This window comes from Salminus brasiliensis, chromosome 1, assembly GCF_030463535.1.
Source record: "Salminus brasiliensis chromosome 1, fSalBra1.hap2, whole genome shotgun sequence".
Classification (NCBI taxonomy): domain Eukaryota; kingdom Metazoa; phylum Chordata; class Actinopteri; order Characiformes; family Bryconidae; genus Salminus; species Salminus brasiliensis.
In genome coordinates, this window is record NC_132878.1 from 39,801,818 (window position 1) to 39,824,757 (window position 22,940).

Sequence of the window (22,940 nt, forward strand, 5' to 3'; positions counted from 1 at the left end):
CACAACATTGGGTTGGACCTCCTTCTGCCCTCAGAACAGCTTCAACTCTTCAGGGTGTGAAGTCTACATGTTGAGAACTAATACTGAGCGCTTTGCTGTATGTGTGTGTGTGTGGATGTGACCATGAGTAGAGTACAGCGCAGGACAGGACAGTCACTTAGTTTGTAATAAATCTTAAAGTATTTTTACCAAGCATAAAGGACTGTCTTAAAATCAGGCTAGGTCGTAAGTCTTTTTTTCTGAAGTTTTATAACTTACTTCCATGATCTCAGGATAACAACAGCTATTTTCCCATGATCACAAATATAAGAAAAACATGGATTACCTTACACTCTTTTCTCAGCAAATTCACTGGAGAGCACAAGTGAAACTAAAGATTCATACCGGAGAACATTTTCAAATATGCAGGCAAAAACACCAAAGTTGTAATGATTCACATTTTATTTCTTTATTCAAAGATATAGGAGGAGTAAGCAACAGTGTTAAAACAGTCAATGTTGAGTAGAAAGGTAAGAAAGGCACTTGAAACCGTCTCCCTATTCTGAACCATGTAGCATTATGAACACTCATTACCCAGTCTAACCTGGTAAAGGCACTACACTGTAATTCCTTACATCCTCACTACCCACACCACCTCAGAAATACAAAAGCATTGCTTTTCTCAAAAGAAATCCTTAAGCCCACTCTTTAATACTTGCAATATAATCTAACTGAAAAGCTCACATCAGCTAATAATCCCAAGATATTCATGTGAAAGATGATTTATCAAAACAGTTTGAGGATACTGACTAGACATGATCTTGACTAGGCATTTTCACGTACGTGAAGGTATAGAAAAGAAAGCGTTACTCTCAGGCATCAGCTTACATCCTATCTATGAATTAATTTTCATCATTTGTATCAGAAATTAGTTCATCCTCTGGTTTAGTGAATTACAGCTGGTAGCCTGTATATATGGTGGCTTTCCTAGGACAGAGACCTGGTGCTAAAAGAAGTTCTGCTGAAGCTGAAGCTGCTGTATCTGGACGAAGATGAAGTTGAGAAAGTGTGGTCCACGCTGCCTCTGCGGGAGCCGCTCCGGGAGCCTGGAGCGGAACTCGGTTGTGTGTTATAGGGGCTGCTGATACCATGCGAGGATGTGGCGGCTGCAGGAAGCATGCGTACCCCTGTTTTCTCTTCCAACATACAGGCATCCATGGCTTCCTTGTAGGAAATCCTCAGCTTAGTCTTGGGGCAGGTCAGTGCCTTGGGGTGGTGCCGCGTTTCCAGAAGCTTCTGCGCTGCTCTTCCATCCAGCCATCCCAAGTGTAAAGACTCATCAAGAGTGAGTTTTCGGCCACGTTCTGGATCATACAAGCCTCCGGTCAAAAACTGATATTCAAGGAAGCGCTGCCCAGCCTCATATGGCAGCCATTTTTCCTTTACCGCTTCAGCTGCTGACATTTTCTTCTTGGTCTTTAAATCCTCAAAGCCAAGGTAGGCCTTCTGAGCTGGTTTCAGTCGGTTAGCCAAGTCGTCATCGATTATGCCAAGCCGGGTAGCTTCCTGAACGGAGATGCGACCACCATTTTCTGGGTTTACAATGCCGCCAGTGCAGGCTTGAGCCTCTAGCAGTCTCTGAGCCGTGATGGAGTCCACAAGACCGCGCCTCACTGCTTGATGGATACTGACCTTCTCCAACTTTTCTGTGTCAAAGATGGCCCCAACTGGAGTCTGCTCATCAGACTCTCCAGCTGTTGTCAATGTAATGGACATGCTAGAAATGTGCTTCAGGGAGTTTGGAGAAGAAGGACGTGGCTGCAAGGGAGTACTTCTGACAGTTGACACGGTTTCACTTTTGATTACTGTTGGCTGAGAGGAAAATGAGGAGGAGGAGGACGAGGAGGAGGTGGCGGCGCTGGAGGGCTTTTTCATTAGTTTGGTCTTACTGTTAATGACTTCAACAAACTGTGTAAGAGTAATGGCCCCTGAGCGGTACCTGCTAAAGGTGTCTTGGTCAATGACCCCTTTATCAAGCAGCTCTTGCAAGTCATACTGAAGGCCTGTTTTCCGATCAGTGATGACCAGTTTGCTTGTGCCATCTGAGGCAGTAAGAGTCATCTCCTCCCATTCACTCTCTTGTTTGGAAAGCTCTAGATAAGTTTCATAATCAATCAGCTGCTTGTCATAGGCTTCACGTACGGTCATCTCCTTATTGGTATCTGGATCTACGATCACAACCCTTGTTTTCCTTGTAGTGTTCTTCTGGGTGGTTTCGGTCTTGCCCTTATCATAAAGTGGTAGAAGCACAAGGCCAGTTTTCTCATCTGTAGTACAGCGACTCTTCAGCTGCAGGTAGGTCAGATTGTCCTGGGTGTTAGGATCAAAGAAGCCCTTTGTGTCATCACCCTCATCTTTCAGAATTTGGTTCATTTCTTTACCAAAGTAGCCCCTCTGATAGGCCACATCCACATCAATTCGGTGGCTTTGTTTGGGGTCAATGATGCCACCGCTGGCTATCTGGGCTTCCAGCAGGCGAATACCATGGCCTTTCTCAATCAGACCCCGTTCAATTGCTTCAAAGAGAGAAATGATCTTGTCTGTCCCAGGATCTTTATATCCAGTAACTGCTCTCTCTGCAGAAAGGAGCTTGTCTTTAAACTCCACCCCCACCAGGTGCTTTTTACAGGCCTCCTCCACTGTGTAGTACTGGTTGTTAACAGGGTCTATCATGAAGCCTGAAGCTGCTTGGGCCTCCAGAAGCTCCATTGTGGTGCCAGGCCGCAGAAGTCCTTCTTTCATAGCTTGGTAAACAGGCAAGACACGGTTGTTGGCTTCATCGTAGACCCCAGCAATGCAGGTGGATCCCCTCAGGTAGGCTCTTAGTCTATGTTCGATGTCCTGGCTAGTCAGCTTGCCTTCTTTTAGCTGAACAATGTCTGAAGGCTCCAACAACTTGGCCCAGACTAGATCAGACACAGAAACCTTTCCTCGTAAGCCCTGTACCATCATTTGCTCTTGGGCTGGAAGCAGGAGCAAGCCCGTGTTAGCATCAACTTTGCATTGCCTCTTCAGGGTGACATAGCTAGCACTGATCCCTGTCTCAGGGTCCGTGTAGCAGTTTGGTTTCGCATTCAGGGCTTGATAAAGCTTCTCATCAATCAGACCACGGTCCATAGCGACATCTTTAGGGAGATATACACTAAGAATAGGGTCAATTATCCCTCCCGCTGCCTCCTGTGCTTGCAAAAGACGAATAGCTGCATCTTCATTTATCAGGCCCTTTCCAATGGCTTGGCTGGCTGATAGAAGTTTGGTTGTGTTTGGATCCCGGAATCCAATGCAGGCAGCCTCCGCAGTCAGCAGTTGCTCCTTATCCTCTTCATCCAGAAGTCCACTGAGATACGCCTCTTCGACAGTCATCCTCGCATTAGCTCTGGGATCAAGTATGTGTCCTGTGGCTGCTTGAGCCTCCAACAGTTTTATGGTGCTCTCTTTTGAGATCAAGTGGTCTCTCTTGGCCTCTGTGATTGTTAAGTTTCCTGCAGGCCCAGCAGCTATTCCTGCAATGGCTCCTGTGCCCTTGAGATTTAGCTTAATATCAACAGCCACATCTTCGACAGTCTTCTGACCTTTGACCAAGTGGTCCAATGTGGTTTTGTCGATTACACCACAGTCATGCAGTTGCTGAGCTGTGACCTTTTTGCGGACACCATCAAATACTAGAGTGGATGGATCGATGACAGGCTGGTCAGTCTGTGTGTAACTATTTGCAGCATCCGTTCTCTGCTGTAGTTTCTGCAAATCCATTTGCAAGGAATCCCTCAGAGTCTGCAGATCTGTGCGCTCCCGCTCCAATGCCTGAAGCTGGAGTCTATAGCGCTCCTCCACCTCCTGTAATCGGGCCTGCAGGCGCTCTATCTCTGTTCTCAACGAGTTGCGCTCTCCTTCTAGCACTCTGCACTGCGAGTTATGCTTCTGCACACGCTCCTCCTGGGTCTCGAATTGCTTTTTCCAGTGGCTGAACTCTTTCTTGAGCCTTTCATTCTCCTCCTGCAGCTGGGCTTTCAGACGTGTTTCTGACTCTAGGGATAGTTTGATACGGTTGAGCTCTCCTTCAATCTTTTGCATGCGAGTCAGATCCTGTTCCATTGTATTTATCTTCCTGACGAGGGCATCTCGGTCTTGCTGTAAATTAGTACACTGAGATTGTGAAGCCTCGATCAAAGATGAAGTCTGCAGAGAAGAGAAAGAGAAGATCATTTAGGGGTCAATGGATTTACATACAATCAGTAACATAGAAAAAACTAACAGAGGGTGCACTTAAAATGGGAATTAAGCTTTCTAAGAATCCTCAAGTGCAAGAATTAATCATGCAATATTATGTGATAAAAGGGCAATCAATAGCATTCAGCACAACATGGAAAAGCATGCAGCAAGCTAAAGCTAAACATACACAGCGTTTGAGTGAAACTATAGTCTACAATAGTCCCAGACACTCTACAGAGAATTAATACCTCGCTAGCTTGTTTCTGTATATTCTGAATCTCCAGTCGTAGTTTTTCTCTCTCCTGTGAGAGTTGCTGGACAAGGCTGTCATGCTCGGCTCTGGCACTCAGGCTGTTTTGAAGCTGTTGCTGAAGAGCTTTAATCTGGGAGCTCATCTCTTCATCTTCATGCCGCCTGCCTTGCTGCAGCTCTTCGTGTTTCAGACGCAAGGCCCGTAGCTCCTCCTCCAGGTGGAGGCGCTCTTTGGTCAGATTCTCTGTGTGCTTCTTCAGACGCTCAGTGTCAGCGGTCACTTCATTTAGAGCTCGGGTTTTCTCCTCCATGCTCCGATGCAGGGCTTCATATCGTTGGTTGGCTTCACGAACCCGACCCTGCTCTTGCACAAGCTGCAGCCTCAAAGCTTTCATTTCAGCTTCAAGCGTGGCCAGACGCTGACTGGAGACACCATGCTCCTTTAGATTACGGTCAAGGGCCTCCTTCAGCCGCCTGCACTCCTCGTCTGCTTGTTTGGCCTCATTGCTGGCCTCCTCCTGGTTCTTCCGCAAAGTCGTGAAAGTGGAGGTGTACTCACGCATGGCCTGGCTAGTCTTCTCAAGCTGAGCTTCGATTCTCCTGCGCTTAGCACTCTCCTCTTGGGCCACACGCCCTTGCTGCTCTAGCTCCCCCTCCAGCTGTTTCAGCTCCTTCTGGAGTTCTTGAATTTTTGCCTGAAGCCGTGTGATGTTCTGCTCTGCCCGGCTCCTCTCGTTTGCTTGGGTTTCCAGCTCGACACGGAGGACCGTTACCTCTTTCTGTGAGGAGCGAAGCTGGATTAGCTCCTGACTGCAGGTTGTGTGTTTAGCATTTAGGGACGCTAATTCCTTTTCCAGGTGACCTGCCTGGGCTTCCACAGTTCTTCTCTTGCGTAACTCTTCCTCAAGCGAGTGTTTAAGGCTGGAAATTTCACTGCTTTTTTCCTTCAGCTCCCTAATGAAGCTCTCTTGCATCTCCTTGCTTTTGTCATCATCTGTATTTTTTTCACTGAGAAGCCGCTTTATTTGAGCCTCTAATTCACTCTTCTTCCTGGCTTCTGCTGTCCTTTCTGACGATTGCTGCTGCAGCTGCTCTTCAACACGTCTCCTTTGAACCTGTTCCTCACTGAGGGTCAGCCGCAGCCTTTTCAACTCTTCCTGAAATTCCTTACATTCCCCCTCTAGCCTGTCAAGCTCCACACGCATGGATGAGGAGTCATCCTCTCGCTGCTGCGAAAGCTTCTGAATGTTGGTCTGTGTTACCAGGATCTGGGACTCATAGACCTGTTTCACCTCCCTCATTTCCATGCTGTGTTGCTGCCTTACCTTAGCCAGCTCCATCTGTGTCTCCTTTAAGTTCTGCACCTCCTCCTCCAGCTGTCTTCTCAGACGCTCAACCTCCCGGGTGCGATCTGCCACCGTCTTCTCTAGCTCAATCTTGGCCCAATTGGCCCCTTCAAGCTGTCTTTGTCCTTTCCGCATGGCCTCCTCGTGTTCTTCCTGTTGACTGGTGTACCGCTCCTCCACAATCTTCTTGCTTGCCCTCTCCTTCTCCAAAAGCAGCTTCACACGTTGCAGCTCCTCCATTAGCTCCTGTAGATGGCTTTGAGAGGAGCTCAGGCTCTCCTGTGCTGCGCTACACTGCATCGCCTGGCTCCTTTTGACCTCCTCCAGCGAGAGACGTTGTTCATGAGATTCACTCAACTGAAGTTGGGACCGTGAGAGCGCCTCCTTAAGTGAGGTATTCTTAGCATCACGGTCTTCAATGTCTGCTCTTAAAAGCTTTAACTCCTCTTCGAGCAGATCTATCCTGGTGTTTCGCATCTATGTATTCAAGACAGTGAAAATTAATGTAAATATAAAATTATATAAATACATTTTTAAATACAGGTACGAGGTCAAAAGAATGTTCTAGTCCTAGGTTCTAGCAAAGTAAATTTGTCTACCTTCAATTGCTCCAAGTTTTTCAGTGAGTCGCCAAGATACTTGCAGTAATCACTTGAACGTGTAAGCAACTCCAAGTAGCGGGCGTGCAAGGAGGAAAGCTGAGGCACAAGCATAAAATTTGCAACCAAACAGACAAGACCCAAAAAATAAATAAATAAAAATAGGAAAAAAAAAAAGTGCTAGACTTTGAGAGTGTATACTTATGTACCTCCTGTGTCACTGCTGTAGATGGCGATTGTAGCACAGTTCTTTTAATAGGAATATTAAGCAGAGTCTCTAGCCCAGCACTGTAAGATGCCAACTCCACTTCATAGCCCTATACATTTGCACGTAAAAAAAAAATCCCAGTCATGTATTCATCACTATTTCAAACTTTTCATGACAGTAAAGTTTCTTCAATAAAATACCTAATCAAAACCACTGACCATGATCAGTGCAAGTTGGCACAGATTTAAATATATGGGTGCTTATTATTTTTGTACCTTAATGGAATTCACACATGCATCACCGTCTCTATGCACAGCCTCCACGGTCTCCCTCTTTGCCATGATCTCAGAATTCAGTGCCTAAACAACACATTCAAAGTTACCAAACAATGCTACTTGATATATACAGTTCACTGACTGCTTCAATTATAGTCTGGCCAGATACAGTGGGGGGAAAAAAAGTATTTAGTCAGTCACCAATTGTGCAAGTTCTCCCACTTAAAAAGATGAGAGAGGCCTGTAATTGACATCATAGGTAGACCTCAACTATGAGAAACAAAATGAGAAAAAAAAAAATTCAGAAAATCACATTGTCGGAGAATTTATTTGCAAATAATGGTGGAAAATAAGTATTTGGTCAATAACAAAAGTTTCTCAATACTTTGTTATATATCCTTTGTTGGCAATGACAGAGGTCAAACATTTTCTGTAAGTCTTCACAAGGTTGGCACACACCATTGCTGGTATGTTGGCCCATTCCTCCATGCAGATCTCCTCTAGATCAGTGATGTTTTAGGGCTGTTGGCAGGCAACACAGACTTTCAACTCCTTCCAAGGGTTTTCTATGGGGTTGAGATCAGGAGACTGACTAGGCCACTCCAGGACCTTGAAATGCTTCTTACAAAGCCATCCCTTTGTTGCCCTGGCAGTGTGCTTGGGATCATTGTCATGCTGAAAGACCCAGCCACGTTTCATCTTCAATGCCCTTGCTGATGGAAGGAGGTTTGCACTCAGAATCTCACAATACATGGCCCCATTCATTCTTTCATGTACACGGACCAGTCGTCCTAGTCCCTTTGCAGAGCAACAGCCCCAAAGCATGATGTTGCCACCCCCATGCTTCACAGTTGGTATATGTACGGATATGTACTGGCTTAAGCAGGGGAACACGTCTGGCACTGCAAGATCTGAGTCCCTGGTGGCGTAGTGTGTTACTGACGGTAGCCTTTGTAACGTTGGTCCCAGCTTTCTGCAGGTCATTCACTAGGTCCCCCCGTGTGGTTCTGGGATTTTTGCTCACTGTTCTTGTGATCATTTTGACCCCACGGGCTGAGATCTTGCATGGAGCCCCTGATCGAGGGAGATTAGCAGTGGTCTTGTAGGTCTCCCATTTTCTGATTATTGCTCCCACAGTAGATTTCTTCACACCAAGCTGCTTGCCTATTGCAGATTCAGCCTGGTGCAGGTCTACAATTTTATTTCTGGTGTCATTCGACAGCTCTTTGGTCTTCACCATAGTGGAGTTTGGAGTGTGACTGTTTGAGGTTGTGGGCAGGTGTCTTTTATACTGTTAACGAGTTCAAACAGGTGCCATATAATGAGTAATGAGTGGAGGACAGAGAAGCCTCTTAAAGAAGTTACAGGTCTGTGACAGCCAGAAATCTTGCTTGTTTGTAGGTGACCAAATACTTATTTTCCACCATTATTTGCAAGTAAATTCTTTAAAAATCAGACAATGTGATTTTTTTTCTCATTTTGTCTCTCATAGTTGAGGTCTACCTATGATGTCAATTACAGGCCTCTCTCATTTTTTTAAGCGGGAGAACTTGCACAATTGGTGACTGACTAAATACTTTTTTCCCCCCACTGTAGCGGTGATTTGACTGCAATAAACTGGGAGTTTACATACTTTCTGCTGGTTAAGGAGTCTGGTGAGGACTGTGATGTCATCTGTCTTGGAGGTCTGCTGTGCATCTACACGGCCTCTAGTCTCATCAATCCAGGTACCGAAAGTCGAGCTAGAATGCAGATACTGCAGTAGCTGCTGTAGATATGAGTCCAGATCACTCAATCTGGCAGAAAGGAAAAAAAAAAACAAACAAAAATATATAGAATGTGCTCTCTCCATCAGACTGCATAGCTCTTTAAAAAAAGGCTGAAAGCAAAATGGATATTAAAAAGGGAGTGTCTTACCTGCTGTTAATCTGGGTTTGAATGCGTTTGCAACGCTCAGACAGCAGCTTCGCATGCTCAGCGTATTGGCATACCTCAACATCACATTTTTGACAGGGATGATAAATTTGTTCATTGTACTGATTGACCTTGTTTAATTCAGCATGCAGTGAAGCCAACACACTCTCTTTCTGCTCAAGCTCTGCCCGCATAATCTATAAGACAAGACAAAAGTATCATAAATTTGTTAAATATAGGAATCATCCTAAACACACACAAGTCATTTAAGAATAATTCAGATTTCATTTTCAATACCCTCAGAGTGCTCTGGTATGCTTGGACTTCAGCTGGGTCCAGTGACGTGGTATCTTTCTCGGTGAGTCGAGCTTCATAAACCTTCACCACATCCTCTGCCTGTAGTAAGGCCTGCAGCAGAGCCTTTATTGATTTGGACCTGATGGCAAAAGTGAAGGAGACTTTGACTTTTGTACAAACAAAGCAGCATTTGGAAAACGGGCTTGCATGCATTTTTTTTTACCTTAATAGATAAGTGTTAGTGTGAGAGCCAAGCCTGTCCAGTCTCTGATTGATGAGGTCGAGTTGGCTGCGTAGAAACTGAGCTTTATCTGTGTCTGTCATGTCCTCTAGTTCTCCTTGCACTTGTTCCTTTAGCTTCAGAAACTGTGCCCTCAGTGTCTCCACATCCTTCTGCACTGCCTACACACACACACACACACACACACACACACACACACACACACGAAAACAAGTAATTGGTCATGGTATGTACAGTGCCTTTAAAATGAATTTACCTCTGCAGATTTCCTTCTTTTATAATCAATTGTAGACACAATGGACTGTCAAGTATCCACAAAAGCTTTAACAGGACTGGCTTTGTAGAACACAGCCTAGGTCAGCGATAAATCTGCAAAGGCAATTCTGCTAGTGTGTAGCATTAGACAGAATGTATTTGAGTAATTCTATGTCAATCAGTAGGAAGCAGCCTGGCGTGAGACTTAGAAACTAGTAAATAGGATGCTAGTTTCACCTCCTTGTTGCCTATTTATGATTTTCGTTCTCATGAGGAAGGGAGGAAAACAAACAAACAAACGTGTTGCAAGGGTTTATCATTAGTTTGTCTGGGATACCATGTGTATGTGTGTACCTGTGTGCGAGTGATGTGGGTGGAACACTGTGCCAGGCCATCCTGTCCCAGAGGGACGTGCAGGTGAGTGGACAGGGCTGACTCTGTGGCTTCCAGCTTCAGCAGCAGAGCGTGCAGTTCACCAAGAAAGTTCACACCATGTGAAACCTTACGACTCTGATGACTTATCGGTATTGTCGTCATAACTACAGCATCAACCTCCACCTCTTTATGTACTTGCTGGGCAGCTGAAAGACAGGGATGATTATTATGCAGCATAATGCTTGCATTTGTATGTATGTGAATGCCTAATGTATTCCACTTCCATATGGTCCTGTCCGCATTTGCATACGTATTTTTATGTGCTCAGATGAGGCTGTGAACACCATGGCTAGCTGTCTGTGTTGTTTTCCAAAGTATAAACACTGTATTGTAAAGACACTCACAAAATGCTGGTAGCTGTATGACTAGCTGGTCATAGTGTTGCTGAGCTCCTGTGTACTGGGTCTCTATAGATCTCTTGTCCTCCTCTTTAAACATCTCAGAGCCCAAGCAGTTCCTCTGGAACTCTTGGTAGTGCGTTTCCAAACTCTTAACGATGCTGCGGTATTCCTCTGGACGCATTTGAGCCAGCTACACACACACACACACACACACACACACACACACACACACACACACACACACACACACACACACACACACAAACTTTGTAAGACATAAATGGTGAACAAACACATTAATATACTGTTACACATTCTACTTTTAAAGAAGTTGTGTATATGGTGCATCACTAGGAGAACTGCTATGATAATCTATTACAGCTATGATTTCTATAGTGGCATGGACAAGTTTGAGCACCCCTTTCAATATCATGTTGCTGTGAATAGCAAGCAACTAAAATGTTGCCCTCCTTTGTGGCCGATCAATTCTCCAGCTGGGAAGGCACATCACTCTATGCCAAGAAGAATTTTTGGGCAAGACTTCTAAGGAAAAAAAAAAGATAAAGGGGACCAAAGTTTGGTCATTGTGCATGGTTTAGGTACACTGCCTTTGGAAAGCCTCACAGCTTGTAAACATTTCATGCTTCCAAGTTTGCTTCCAGATCTTGCTAGCACTGAATTTACCAGTATTCTTCCTTCTCCTAGTGAAAATGTTTCCAGTGCCACTGGCTTGTTCCTGAAGTGCTTCACTTTTCTTTTACAGCAATCCTACATGCAGTTCTCTCAGAACGTTTTCTTGGTCTTCCAGACCTTAACTTGATCTCCACTGTTCCTGTTAACTCCCATTCTAAATTATATTATGAACTGAGAAAACAGCCGTCTACTTACAGTTTTCTCCTTTGTGGGCATCAATTATTTACATTTTCAGAGGGCTAGGTTGCTGATTTGCATGGTGTTCCTTAACTTTCCAAAGCAAATATAATCATTTTAGCACAAATTTTATTTAAAATGCTGAAATAAATATAATCTTCAGCTTACGCCCATCAGTTCATCTTCTACCAGTGTAACTATTCACAGTAACAGGGATGCCCAAACTTTTGCATGCCACTGTATGTGATTCTGCTTAGTCATTCCACTTAGTTTTCATGGCAGTGCAGAGTCCGGATCTAGTCCGCTCTTATGGTCACATAAGAGTATACATGTGAGTTACCATGGAGATTGTGAGGGAGTTGATGCGGTTGATGTCTTGAAGGCAGTACTGCCAGGAAATGAGGCTCTTTATGTTGATGTACAGCTGGTTCCACAGTGACAGAAGAGCTTCATAATACTGCTCATTCCTGCAAGGCAGCACTTGTTATGTGACATTCATCACACACACACACAGCCTCTACTCACTCAGCAGCTCTTGCAAATGTAAGATTATGACAAACAAAACTTTAATAATGTGATCTAAAGAACAAGAAAAAGAGCGTGAACTGGGGCAGAACATTTTAGAACAAGGGGTACAAAACAAGTTTGTAGGAGAATTTAAAATGAGTGTGCAAGATTTTCATACTTGTTGGCCAGGCTGATGGACAGTGGGTTGGGTGGGGGCACTAGCAGACAGACGGAAGGCACCTGCATATCCAGACCTCCAGGTCCAGTCACATGCCACTTACTGCGCTCAGAGTTATCCTTTAGAATTCCTTCGTCGCCCTTACAGATCACCTTCTGTGATTGTGTAAGAGAAAGCGAGCGAGAGCAAGAGAAAATCGAAAATCAGTAGAGCTTAGAAACATTTATAAAGCCGCCAAAATCCGATCAGACCTGTACCAACAACAGGGAGACAAATTATTGAATGCATGTGTGCGTCTTTTACCTGATCTTGTCTGAAGTCACATAAAGCCTGTAATATAACAGGGCTGCTACTTTTGTCCTCTGGGTTTCTTGGTCTCAGTCTCACAATGCTCTTGGATTTATTTACTAGGTGCTGCACCTGCTGCTTCCGCTCAATCAGACGGTCACGCTCTCTCTGATGTGCACACACACACACAAACAAATGGCCTTGTCATGCTTAAAAGCCTCAAGTCTCAAATTCCTAAGTATGAATACCCTACTGTTTACTGAACTGAATACTGACTCCAGGTTAAAAAGAAAGGTGTATGTGGGAGTGTGAATATTACCTCCAGGTCTTTAAGCAATTCCTGTAAGTTTTGCAGGGGTGTTGTTTTGTCACAGGTGAATTTCTTGCGAATGGTCTCATGCTGTTGCTGCAGTTTACTATAAGTCTCATTTGCTTCAGAAAAGAACTAAAAGAGAGGTGAAACAACATGTGTGATAAGCACCATATTATTTAACATCAAGATAAGATAGTCCTTTATTAGTCCCGCAGTGGGGAAATTCTCAATCAATCATCTAAGAATATTGCAATTAAAGAAAATGTGCACTAACAGTATTTATTAATGGCTTGTACAGTATTTGTGCATTTTTACTTTGTATTATCTGGTCAATTTATTGTGGTTTTGCTGTTTCTACTTTTATAAAAAGTCCAATAATTAGTAGGACATACAGTTAAACTACTGAGAAACTACTTCCCAGTGTTCCCTCACCCTACCTTTCACCCAAAATAGATCTATGCCTTCTTTTGCATTTTAATAAAGAGTTTCCTTCATGGTTGCCAACCTACAAAATTGAGGTCTTAAAGCTATAAGTTGATGAGAGAACATTGGTAAACCAGTGTGAAGGTGTTTTTTGCATTGTGTGTTACCTGGCTGTATGCTGCATTCTCTTTCAGATGAACATGGATGCATTTGGTGATCTGGAGGAGCCAGCTCCACTGGGTCTGAAGAGTCTCCATGTAAGCCTGAGAACCAATACAGGAGCTGAAGGGTCAGTGTGTACAAGCAAGACAGTGTGAACAAAAGGTCTGTGCAGAAAGACAACAGGTTCTCACCTCAATCTTGTCTGAGGCAGGGTGGTTGTTTGTCAGCAAGCTGTCCACCCTCAGCTTGAGTTTATTGAGATCTTTCTCTTTCTCCTCCAACTCACTCATCAACTTCTGCAGAAGAAAATAAGGACACTTCAGTGTTTTCTGTTAATACTCTCTGCTTTTTTAAACTGAAAGGCAGCCCTATTTTTTTGGTCACTGAGGTTAAGGTTAAATTTAGGTCTTAGTCCAGATAGTAGTTTAATGTAACATATAATCTGTATGACCGCACATGTATATAAAAGATTTTATACAAACAGCTGTCTGCATGTGTACAAAAACACCAAATCCTATCCGCTCACTAGGCTTCACCTCTGCACAATTGTAATCACACTCCCTAAAGGGTATTCAAATGTGCTTGGAAGTGCCGAATGTTAAGAAATGACAGTTCAGGGGAATAGGACCGGCAAAACAAATCTCTCATGGCTGACAACCTGTATAAACGATTAGCTGAATCATAATTTTGTCTAAATAAAACCTTTAAAATGTTTGGTTTAGATAGTGACAAGATCTATATGATCTACAAGCAAGAGAAACAATTATTATCATGTTGAGATAAAGTGATCAGGAGAAAGAAGGCGTATTATTAGTCTTACTGAGTAGCTCTCCTGCTTTTTGGGGATGTAGATATCAATATTTTTGTTGCCCCAGTCAAACACCAGCTCCTCCTCCTCCCGATCGTTCACCCACATGATCTCTCGAGAGATCTCCTCAATAATGCCCTGTAGCTCACGTAGCTGGGCGCTTCGTGCAAATGACTGCTTCTGCAAGTGTGAAAAAAAGAGCCTCATACAGAATTCGAAGAATGCAAATGCTAAAAAACAAATCCATTTTGCTTGATCTAATGGATGGTATGTTAGCTGTTCAGATGTTTGATCCTACTTGTAGGCTGTCCCATTCCTGTTCAAGCATATGCAAGTTGGCCTTGTCTCTTCGCTCTCTCTGTAAAAGAAAAACAGATTGTTTATAGGTAGGCATGTCATTACCGCACAGCTGTTTCAGTATTATATTACCTAGACCAGATGTGTGCACATCTAAGTTTTATGTTTATAGATATAATGGTAGGGGTACGAGTGTGAAAGAGAGATACAGAGAGCTAGAGAGACTTGTAGGGAGATCCTAATGGAGTCTTTAGTGCGAGCGTGTGTGCATATATACACACAAGCAAGTGAACTCACCAGTTCCTCTCGAGCTCGTTCCACCTCCATGCTTCTCTGGATGGAGCCATGAAATTTGTTGTGACTGATTATCTGCTGGTCTATGGCGGCAGCATCGTCTCCCCACAGAGAGGTCTCTATCAGGCGCTACAGAAACACAAAGGAAAAAAAAAAAAAAAAAAAGAAAGAAAAGACATGGTGTAAGTTATTAGGAAGGAACACAAACACAATGGTCACCATCTTAACTAAGTGCTAACTTCACAGAAGAAAATGTATGAATGTTAACTGAATGTTAATGAGGATATTTTTTAGAAGAGAAAATATTTATGTAAATGATTGCGGCATGAATAATTTCGATTCATCATATCTTGCCAACACCCCCCCCCCCTCCAATGTGTGCTGGTAAGTTTAGTAAGAGGACTATATAAACAAATGCAAAATGCTGTTCCTCCTAAAGAGCCCATATTCTAGATTAATTTGTATGTCAGTTAGTTAACTCTATGAGATACATGTTTCACTTTTCATTGAATATGCCTGGTCGGACAATACATTTTGACTGAGCTTTGTAAACGGTAACTTAAGTAGAGTATTTATTCACATGTGCTGTTGATTTTCTAAATGAACATCTACAAAAAACATGTCTGTATATTCTGAAACATAATTACTATTTAAATATTACAAATAATTAAATGCTACAAATAGGGAAAAAAAACAAAAAAAAAAACAGACCTGGCATTAGGCATAGTGCCACTAGGTTTATGTTAATAATAACATTATTAATAATAATAATAATAATAATAATACTACATTATGAAACAACTAAATTAATTTATGTTTAATATTTGTCCTCCAGTTTAATGCAGATGTCTTCCCTGTTTAGTGCCACTGGGCATTTGTGTGCTATACTGCGGGCAAAACCCACCTAAAGAAACACAAGCTGATTAAATAATGAACATTAACAACTAGATAACAAAAATACTTAGCATTACAAAGCTTTTGGGAAACTCACAAAAAGGTATTTTGTCATGAATTGTACACACAATATCAAGGGAAGCATTTAAAAAAATAATAATAATAAATAAAAGTGAGCACAGCCACACTGTTTCAATTGCAAACACATTACACATTCTTAGTTTCTCATGCATTACGACACACTGGTTGTGTAAACAGCAAGTTGTTGTTGAAGTCCAAGTCTTTTAGAGAGGCAGGCTGTAATTCTGGAACATTCACAGCTACATCAGCAGGCACTTTAATGAGTGTGCAGAAGTAAATCTTTTTGACAAAAAGAAGGGAGGAATTTATGACACTCCCACAAAGAGAAGCCAGATGGAGATGAGAGAAAGAGCCAGCCTTTCTTTCTCATTCTGTTCTGCCTTATTCTCTCCCGGGTCTCCATTGTCCCACTTTTTCTCTCCCTGTCCTCTCTTTGCCTCAGGAGATTTACGCTCCCCTTTTGTGAACACCAGCATATTTTAAATGAACTTTCAGGCCCAGTTGCTCAATGGGGTGGTTTGTATGCATGCTTGGGGGCACGCTGCAATTTTTGTGCAGAGCGGAATGTTTGAATGCTTTCGACCCCTGCTGCTCCAGCGTTTTTGGCTGGAGTCTTCATGAAAGGAAGCAGGCAAAAGGGTGAAACAAAAATTGGCATATTTTCATAGAACACACCTGCCACTAGAGGGAGAATAACTGGACAGTTTGTCACTGGCCTGTGTTCTGCAATGAGCTGGGTTTTACAGAGTGATGGCGGTGTGCCCAGTATCGGCTTAACTCCAGTACGCTCTTTATAGTGTGGGTAGACCACTCTTTTCATTCTTTTAAGCTCATTGGCCCTGAGCTGACCATGTTTTTTGTACCTCCCTTATTTTGTTTTCTCTGACTGTGAAAAGAATATGACTGTTACTCCCCAGAAAGACATGCTGCTGCTGGCTGGGGGTGGGAATTTTAGCACACATTTATTACCCTTATTACACATTACCAAAGTTTCTGTAGTTCTTTTTGCAGTTAAAAAAAACAAAACAAAATCAAAAACAAAAAACCTTACAAAATAAGACATTAAATACATATTCTAATATAAAAATGTCATTTCACACAATGTTAAGGAAAATAAATCCAAATCATTTGCATATTCAAATCTCCATCCCTATAGCTGGTATATCTTGTTTACCTTCTGTTGGGTGATCCAGGCAATTGCATCATGGAAGCTTCTGCCAGGGTCATCCCAACCTGCACTTCCTCTGCTGCCTCTGGTCTTCCTCTGAAGAGAGCCACCCACAGCCATGTGCACTGCTCTCAGCTGCTCCGTACACTGTTCCACACTACACAAACAGAAAGAGAGAACCCTTGGTATACAGTTTCACAGAATCCAAATAAATAAATAAATACATCAAAATAAAATCACCTTATTGTCTATATACAACTGTACTAATGACTAACAGCTGGTGCTTGAGGAAAAATTTAGCATAACAATATTATAATTATTAATTATTAAAATCTTGTTTTAATAATAATGTTATAATTATTATTAATTATAATATTATTCATATTCATACATTTATAAAAAAAAGTTTAGAAGCACACAGGGATGTACAGAAGAGTGACGATCTTATTAAAGTGCTGGGCCAAAATTAGTGCAGAATGGCTCAAGTTTAGAAGCCTCTGAAACCCCAAAAGATGTTTCTCAGTTGGCGTTTTAATGAGGTAGAGAATACTAACACACTTGTCCAAAAGCATTTCATACAATAAACATAATTTTCTTTCATACTCATTAAACCTGCACTGTCCTCTTGTTGTACGCCACACACACACGCTAACCCACTTAAGCAGAATATGGAGTTTATCCTGTCTGGAAGCTTCTTCACCATTTAGTTCGTCACCCATCTGTATGTGTGCATGTATCTTCATGTCTCTGTGTGTGTTATATCTAACCTGATGAGCACACTGTCACTGGACTGCCCCATGTTTCTCAGCTCCACAGCGAGGCCCTTGAGCTGCTCAATGATCTCTCTGGCAGAGGCCATGCAGTGCTCCACCTCTGATGCACCCCGTCCTCCATCTGCGCCCTACAACACCAGCATGGAGACACTCAGTGAACACAGTGGTCAGCCTACAGTAAGTATGAACACAGTTCCCTATAAGAACAGTTCTCCCAACAGTCTAAAGCATCACACGATAACAAATCTGCCAGCTTACAATAGCACACACTGAAACTCGGGAGGCAGCCTACTACAGCACAGTTGCAGAACAATCACAAGGTAATGTGACACCAAGTCTGCAGTAACAACAGTTACACCAACACAGAACTTACTGTCTCACTACACACAGTGTAGGCCTAGCCTACAGCCTCACACAGTAAACCAACAGTTTATTACATTAGTATACTTTGCCCCAACGTCTGCCTACAATAAAACACCACCCAGACAGTACAAAGGAACGTTGTTGTAGCACCATCACACCAAACACACACAATAAAAAACACCACGCTAATTCACATCATACTTCACTGCAATAAAAGCTTTTATAGAGGGGACGTCTTGGCCATCCAACACTTTCTCTGGAACTCAGTCGCTGTGCTAGTGTTTATTGTAAAAAATAGCCTATAATTTTATTCTTTTTTTTGTCATGTTCTATACTCACCATTTGTAGGATAAACTCTGCTTTACGCAGAAACTCTTGGCACTGGCCCTTGAGAATGGAAGCTCTCTGGTGGATGATAACCTTGGGGGAGGGGCTACAGGACAAAGGGATTGGGGTCAGTTAGATCATTTAGGGACTAGCAACAAACACAAATATTTAATTGTTATGATCAATTATATACACTTATCAGTATCATTAGTACTTCTAGACAAGTGCATAATAAAAAAAGACATTACCTAATTTTATTAATTTGTTGAAAGACATTTTCATAAAGTTACAAAAAAAAACCATCATCAACTTTTTCATTAACATGAAATCCAAACGTGCTCCCAAAGAAAGTGGTTATTTTATTATATTTTAGCAACATCACACATTCATAACAAACCGTTCACATAGACATATTCGCCTCAAGAAAAGTTGTGTAATGAGCACAAATGCTATTAATAAGAAACAATGTGGATACCCTTTCGGGCAGTACAGAGAATGTTATAAAGCCAACAAACAACTGTATTTATCTTGGCATAGTTGAATAATGTTCGGTATAAGGAAGCGGCATACTGCGTACATCAAACAGTTGAAGGCTGTTTAGGCAGTTTGAAGGCTAAACACAACAGTTACTTCAGTAAAATATGGAAGTAGGGCTACAAAGAAAAAATGGTAACGCTAGCCGACCAGGCGAAGAACCTGCCAAAGGAGGGCCGATTGAAGAAGGAGGAGAAAAAAAATAATAATAAAAAAATAAAAAATAAAGCCCTGCGGGTGTCCTTGAGAGGTCTGCACTAGCTGTGCACAATAGCTGCAAAGAGAGCCAGTGATCCAAGCAGGTGGTAGGCCAAAAGCTAAACCTACCAGAATCTCTAGAGGAAGCTGCTAATTGCAAACCGAGAGGACACAGAGAGGACCAACAACACTATCATGTAAGACTTAGGAATAGTTCTTCACATGTTGAACAGACATCACGTTAAGGGGACATGGGCTGTTGCAGTGACTGAAACAGGCACCATAAAAGAACAAGTCCACCCTGAAAGAAAGATCAGTGTGTTTCATTTCATTCGAGCCAAAATAACAGGGTTGTAAATAAACTGAATAAATGCGGTCTAGAGCACCTTTTAATGTCAATTTCAAGACATTTTCTTGACTGTGTTTCCCTTTATTCACTGCATTAACCAGGCTACCCCCTGCCCAAACAGCCCATGACTGACTGCTGCATGATTTACAGGAAATGCTGAACCAGTGAAGCCAAATTCTTCTTGGATGAGTGGAGGCAATAGTATTTGCACACTCTGCACACATTCTCCCCCAACCAACACCACAATATCTGCTGCCATATAAATACAGTTGACATGTAACCGAGAAGTGCAACATGCATTTTCTTTTACAACTGTAGTAAATTGGTAAGCTTATAAACAAAGTCCGACCAATACGTTAAAATGTACCCTACATTCATGTAGAAGACTAGCATTAAATGTAGCAGAAAATAGCACTTATGCAAGTACAGTACTCATGACAATACAGTAAAAAACAGTGAGGCTGAATTGCTAGCAAACAGGCATGCTATTAAAGAAAAGCCGTGACCAATAATATCTATGATCTCTTGTATTTTTGAACAAATGACTAGCAGATGATTTGCATTTAATTGTGCATGATGAAAAGATCATTCAATTGTCTGTCCTTCTTTGACAATAACAGTTCTGAGATTGCTCATGAGATTGATTGCACAGTCTTTTGATTATCTGTCATTGGATCATCAAGACGTAAAATGCTGGCACTATCGTCGCAGTACCTGATTAGTAAGAGCCATGAAACAGAATAGAGTGATTTGATCATATCTAGGCTCGGTATTTCCTATCCTTTCCAGTGGACTGAAGTGCAGGCGCTGTTTTAAATTCCAGGAAGTGTCTGAATGCAAACACCTCTGACATCACTGAACATATCATCAGTGGTCCATGCAGACTACACAAAGGGGCTTGGAGTGCATGAATGTCCAGTGGAATGGAGGTTTAATATATCAAAACCACGAGGAAACAGACAAAAGGCAAAGTGGAGTATTTAAAAATCACTTTTTTAAAAAAGAAAACAGTGGCATGCAAACATTTGGGCACCAACTACGAATAGATCAAAAAGTAGAAGATTAACTGACCTCCAAAAGACAAAGTTAAAGATGAAACATTTGCCAATATTTAAAGAAAATTACTGTTTTATATCATAAAATAAAGAAAAACAGGAAGAGCCTCATGCACAGGTTTGGGCACCGAACGAAATTGAAAGCAGCATAAAGTAGAATAGAGGGAATGCATGTGATGTGACAGGTGGCGGGAGTCACTACAGCCACACCCAGAGTGGCAAAAAGACTGACTGAGTGGCAGTGTTGGCGTTCAGTGACAATGCTGTCAAAACAAAACAAAAAAGAGCAGGAATTCAGAGCTTCTTTACAGAAGAGACTTAATGAAGTCCAGTCCGAAAGCAGGTGGGGGAAGACGCCCACTGTATTTGCAAATTTAAAGACATGCTAAGTTCAACGAAGAGGGAAAGCTAGCAAACCTGGATGAAGCAGTGCCTGAAAACAGTGAAAAACACTCCTAAGACCATCCTCTCAACTCTGTGCTCCCAGGTGTGAGTCTTTATCTCTAAACAGGTGTGCTTTAAGTCTCAGTCAGCTAGACGTTCCTGGCTAAACATCGCTGTTCATGGACCACAGTTGGGATGGGTAATTCAGTTGGGGTGGGTAAACCACCACTATACAGAAAGTGAAAAGAAGCATGTGGACTGTTGCAGCAAAGTAATATGATGCAGGTTATGCAGAGTTACACAGTTCTCGCACAAGTTACACAGTGCAGTTAACAGCATGCCAAGCCCAAAGCACCAATGACAGATGCCACTTTCCTTATTACAAATTAATGGAGCACCACACTTTTCAGGTATTTTAATGTAAATAGGCTCGACGGTGTTGCTTTAATCTCAAACGTTTTACCAAGGTCTCAGACCTTAATTCAATTGTTAGCGCTTGTTTAAGGTATGACTCCAACGCCTAGCAGCCATGGGCTCCTCTAAGCAGCTGCCCCTGCCATCAATTAAAATAACGGATTCCCACAAAGTAGGTAAAGGCTATAAGAAGATTTTTTGGGTAGCTGTTTCACATAGTTCATAATAACGGGATGTCAGTTAACAGGAAAAGTGGAGATCAAGTTGAGGTTTGGAAAACCAAGAAAATAAAAACCAACCAAACAAACAAAAACAGAAGACTGCTTTGGAAGATTGCTAGAAAGACTGCAAAAGACCTTCAAGAAATTTTAGGTTTCACCATGGCTGTCACAGTCCCCTTAACACAGACATCATTTAAAAAAAATCAGACATACAGAGCTCATAAGATTGTGTATGCAAGACAGCCCATGAACCTCACAAAACTACAGCATTTTGCAAGGGAAAAAAGGGAAAACCCCAAACAAGAATTGAAAGACTCAAAAAAAAAAAGTGTTTACAAGCCAAAGGGGGTGTTTAAGTACTTCTATTCACTTAACTACTTACAGAAACAGAACTTACTTTTGCATGCCACTGTATGTGTTTATAGTGTAGCATTCCCCCTGAAAACACCTCCTTAAAATGGAGTGTGTGAGGCTCACTGCACATGCAATGGTCACACACAGGAGACTGCATGGTTGCACCGTCTGCCAAACCTTGGTGGGTACATGCACGCGCTGTGCAGACAGCACACCAGTCAACCCCATAAAACAAGACTGCGTGTTTCAGCCTGCATGCACACAAACCTACATCTACGCCAATTAATTATATCATTATATATTTTTTAATTACTTTATTAATTTGAATTAGTGTCAGGTTAGAAAATAGCTTAGTAATTCACTAAAAGAGAGTAAAACAAGACGCTTAACCTCATTATCCTGTAGATAGGCGAATACACAGCAGCTCTGTGGGGAAACTCGACACATTGCTTTTTTTTTTTAATTGTGTATTTTTTTTACTCCTACCAAAATAGTTTGTTTAGCAACAGTTAATCTTCCTCCTCTGTTGGAGAGCAGTTAGTTAGTTAGTTAGTTGGCTACTTACGCCTGCACAGATCCTCTGGGGAAGCTGAAGCTCTGCTCCTCCGTGAACTCCTGCGTGTATCCATTACCGCTGTGGACTAGCTGATAGCTGCCCCCGCTTCCCCCGGCCAGGTCGCTCCGTGAGCCCGTCCGCCGGCTCATCGTCGGCAGCCCCCGCTGTGAACCGTACAGACTCATGACTCCGTCCGAAACTTCGCCGAAGCGAAGCGAGTTCAGTCTAGCTGGTGAAGTTTAGATCCACAGGTATCCGGAGAAAAGCGTCGAGTGACCGAGACTGAAACTCCGCATAGCAACCAGCTCTCGAGCGCCCCAGCGGCACGCACTGCACAGCACACACACGGAAGACCCGCGAGCTCACTTTGAGGGACGCGCTGTGGTTTTCTCCCGAGAAACTCAGCCTGCTGCTCTAGGATTGGCTGGGAGGACTGTTTGACAATGGGCTGAGCGTGAGTATTTAAACTACTGTCCAATCGTAACGAAGAGGGGAGGGCGCCGAGAGCCAGTCCCGAGACTGAGTGCTGAGAGGAGAACCCGCCTCTGCCTAACAAGTGGACGATTCTGCAGTGGTGGAGGGAGAAGCCACACACATCCACAGCACATCCAGTAGAAGTACTGCTGCCTCTGACAAATAACGACTCGAGCAGAACCATAGCAGCAAAAACCTCTTATCTCCAAATTCTCCCACTTTACAGGAGAAGGGGGAAAAACTT

The 22,940-nt window shown here is 42.7% G+C and overlaps 1 protein-coding gene across 3 annotated transcripts; it reads right to left on the reverse strand.

The window, feature by feature from the left end:
• Positions 1-423: 423 nt before the first annotated feature.
• Positions 424-22,566, reverse strand: dspb (desmoplakin b). Of its 3 annotated transcripts, none has more exons than XM_072679361.1 (24): positions 22,232-22,566; positions 18,170-18,263; positions 17,462-17,595; positions 16,701-16,851; positions 14,555-14,680; positions 14,259-14,318; positions 13,973-14,140; positions 13,344-13,448; positions 13,158-13,253; positions 12,574-12,699; positions 12,270-12,422; positions 11,967-12,121; positions 11,622-11,748; positions 10,415-10,601; positions 9,990-10,216; positions 9,363-9,541; positions 9,140-9,278; positions 8,846-9,039; positions 8,562-8,724; positions 6,929-7,012; positions 6,655-6,762; positions 6,446-6,544; positions 4,497-6,323; positions 424-4,215 (listed from the first exon to the last, which is right to left on the reverse strand). In XM_072679361.1, the coding sequence occupies exons 1-24, from the start codon at positions 22,405-22,407 to the stop codon at positions 967-969; spliced, it is 8,127 nt and encodes a 2,708-aa protein (XP_072535462.1). In that variant the 5' UTR covers positions 22,408-22,566; the 3' UTR covers positions 424-966. The 3 variants fall into 3 exon arrangements, with proteins under 3 accessions (XP_072535462.1, XP_072535480.1, XP_072535471.1); XM_072679379.1 differs by having other exon boundaries at positions 5,826-6,323; positions 22,232-22,565; XM_072679370.1 differs by lacking the exon at positions 17,462-17,595 and having other exon boundaries at positions 22,232-22,390.
• Positions 22,567-22,940: the final 374 nt, after the last annotated feature.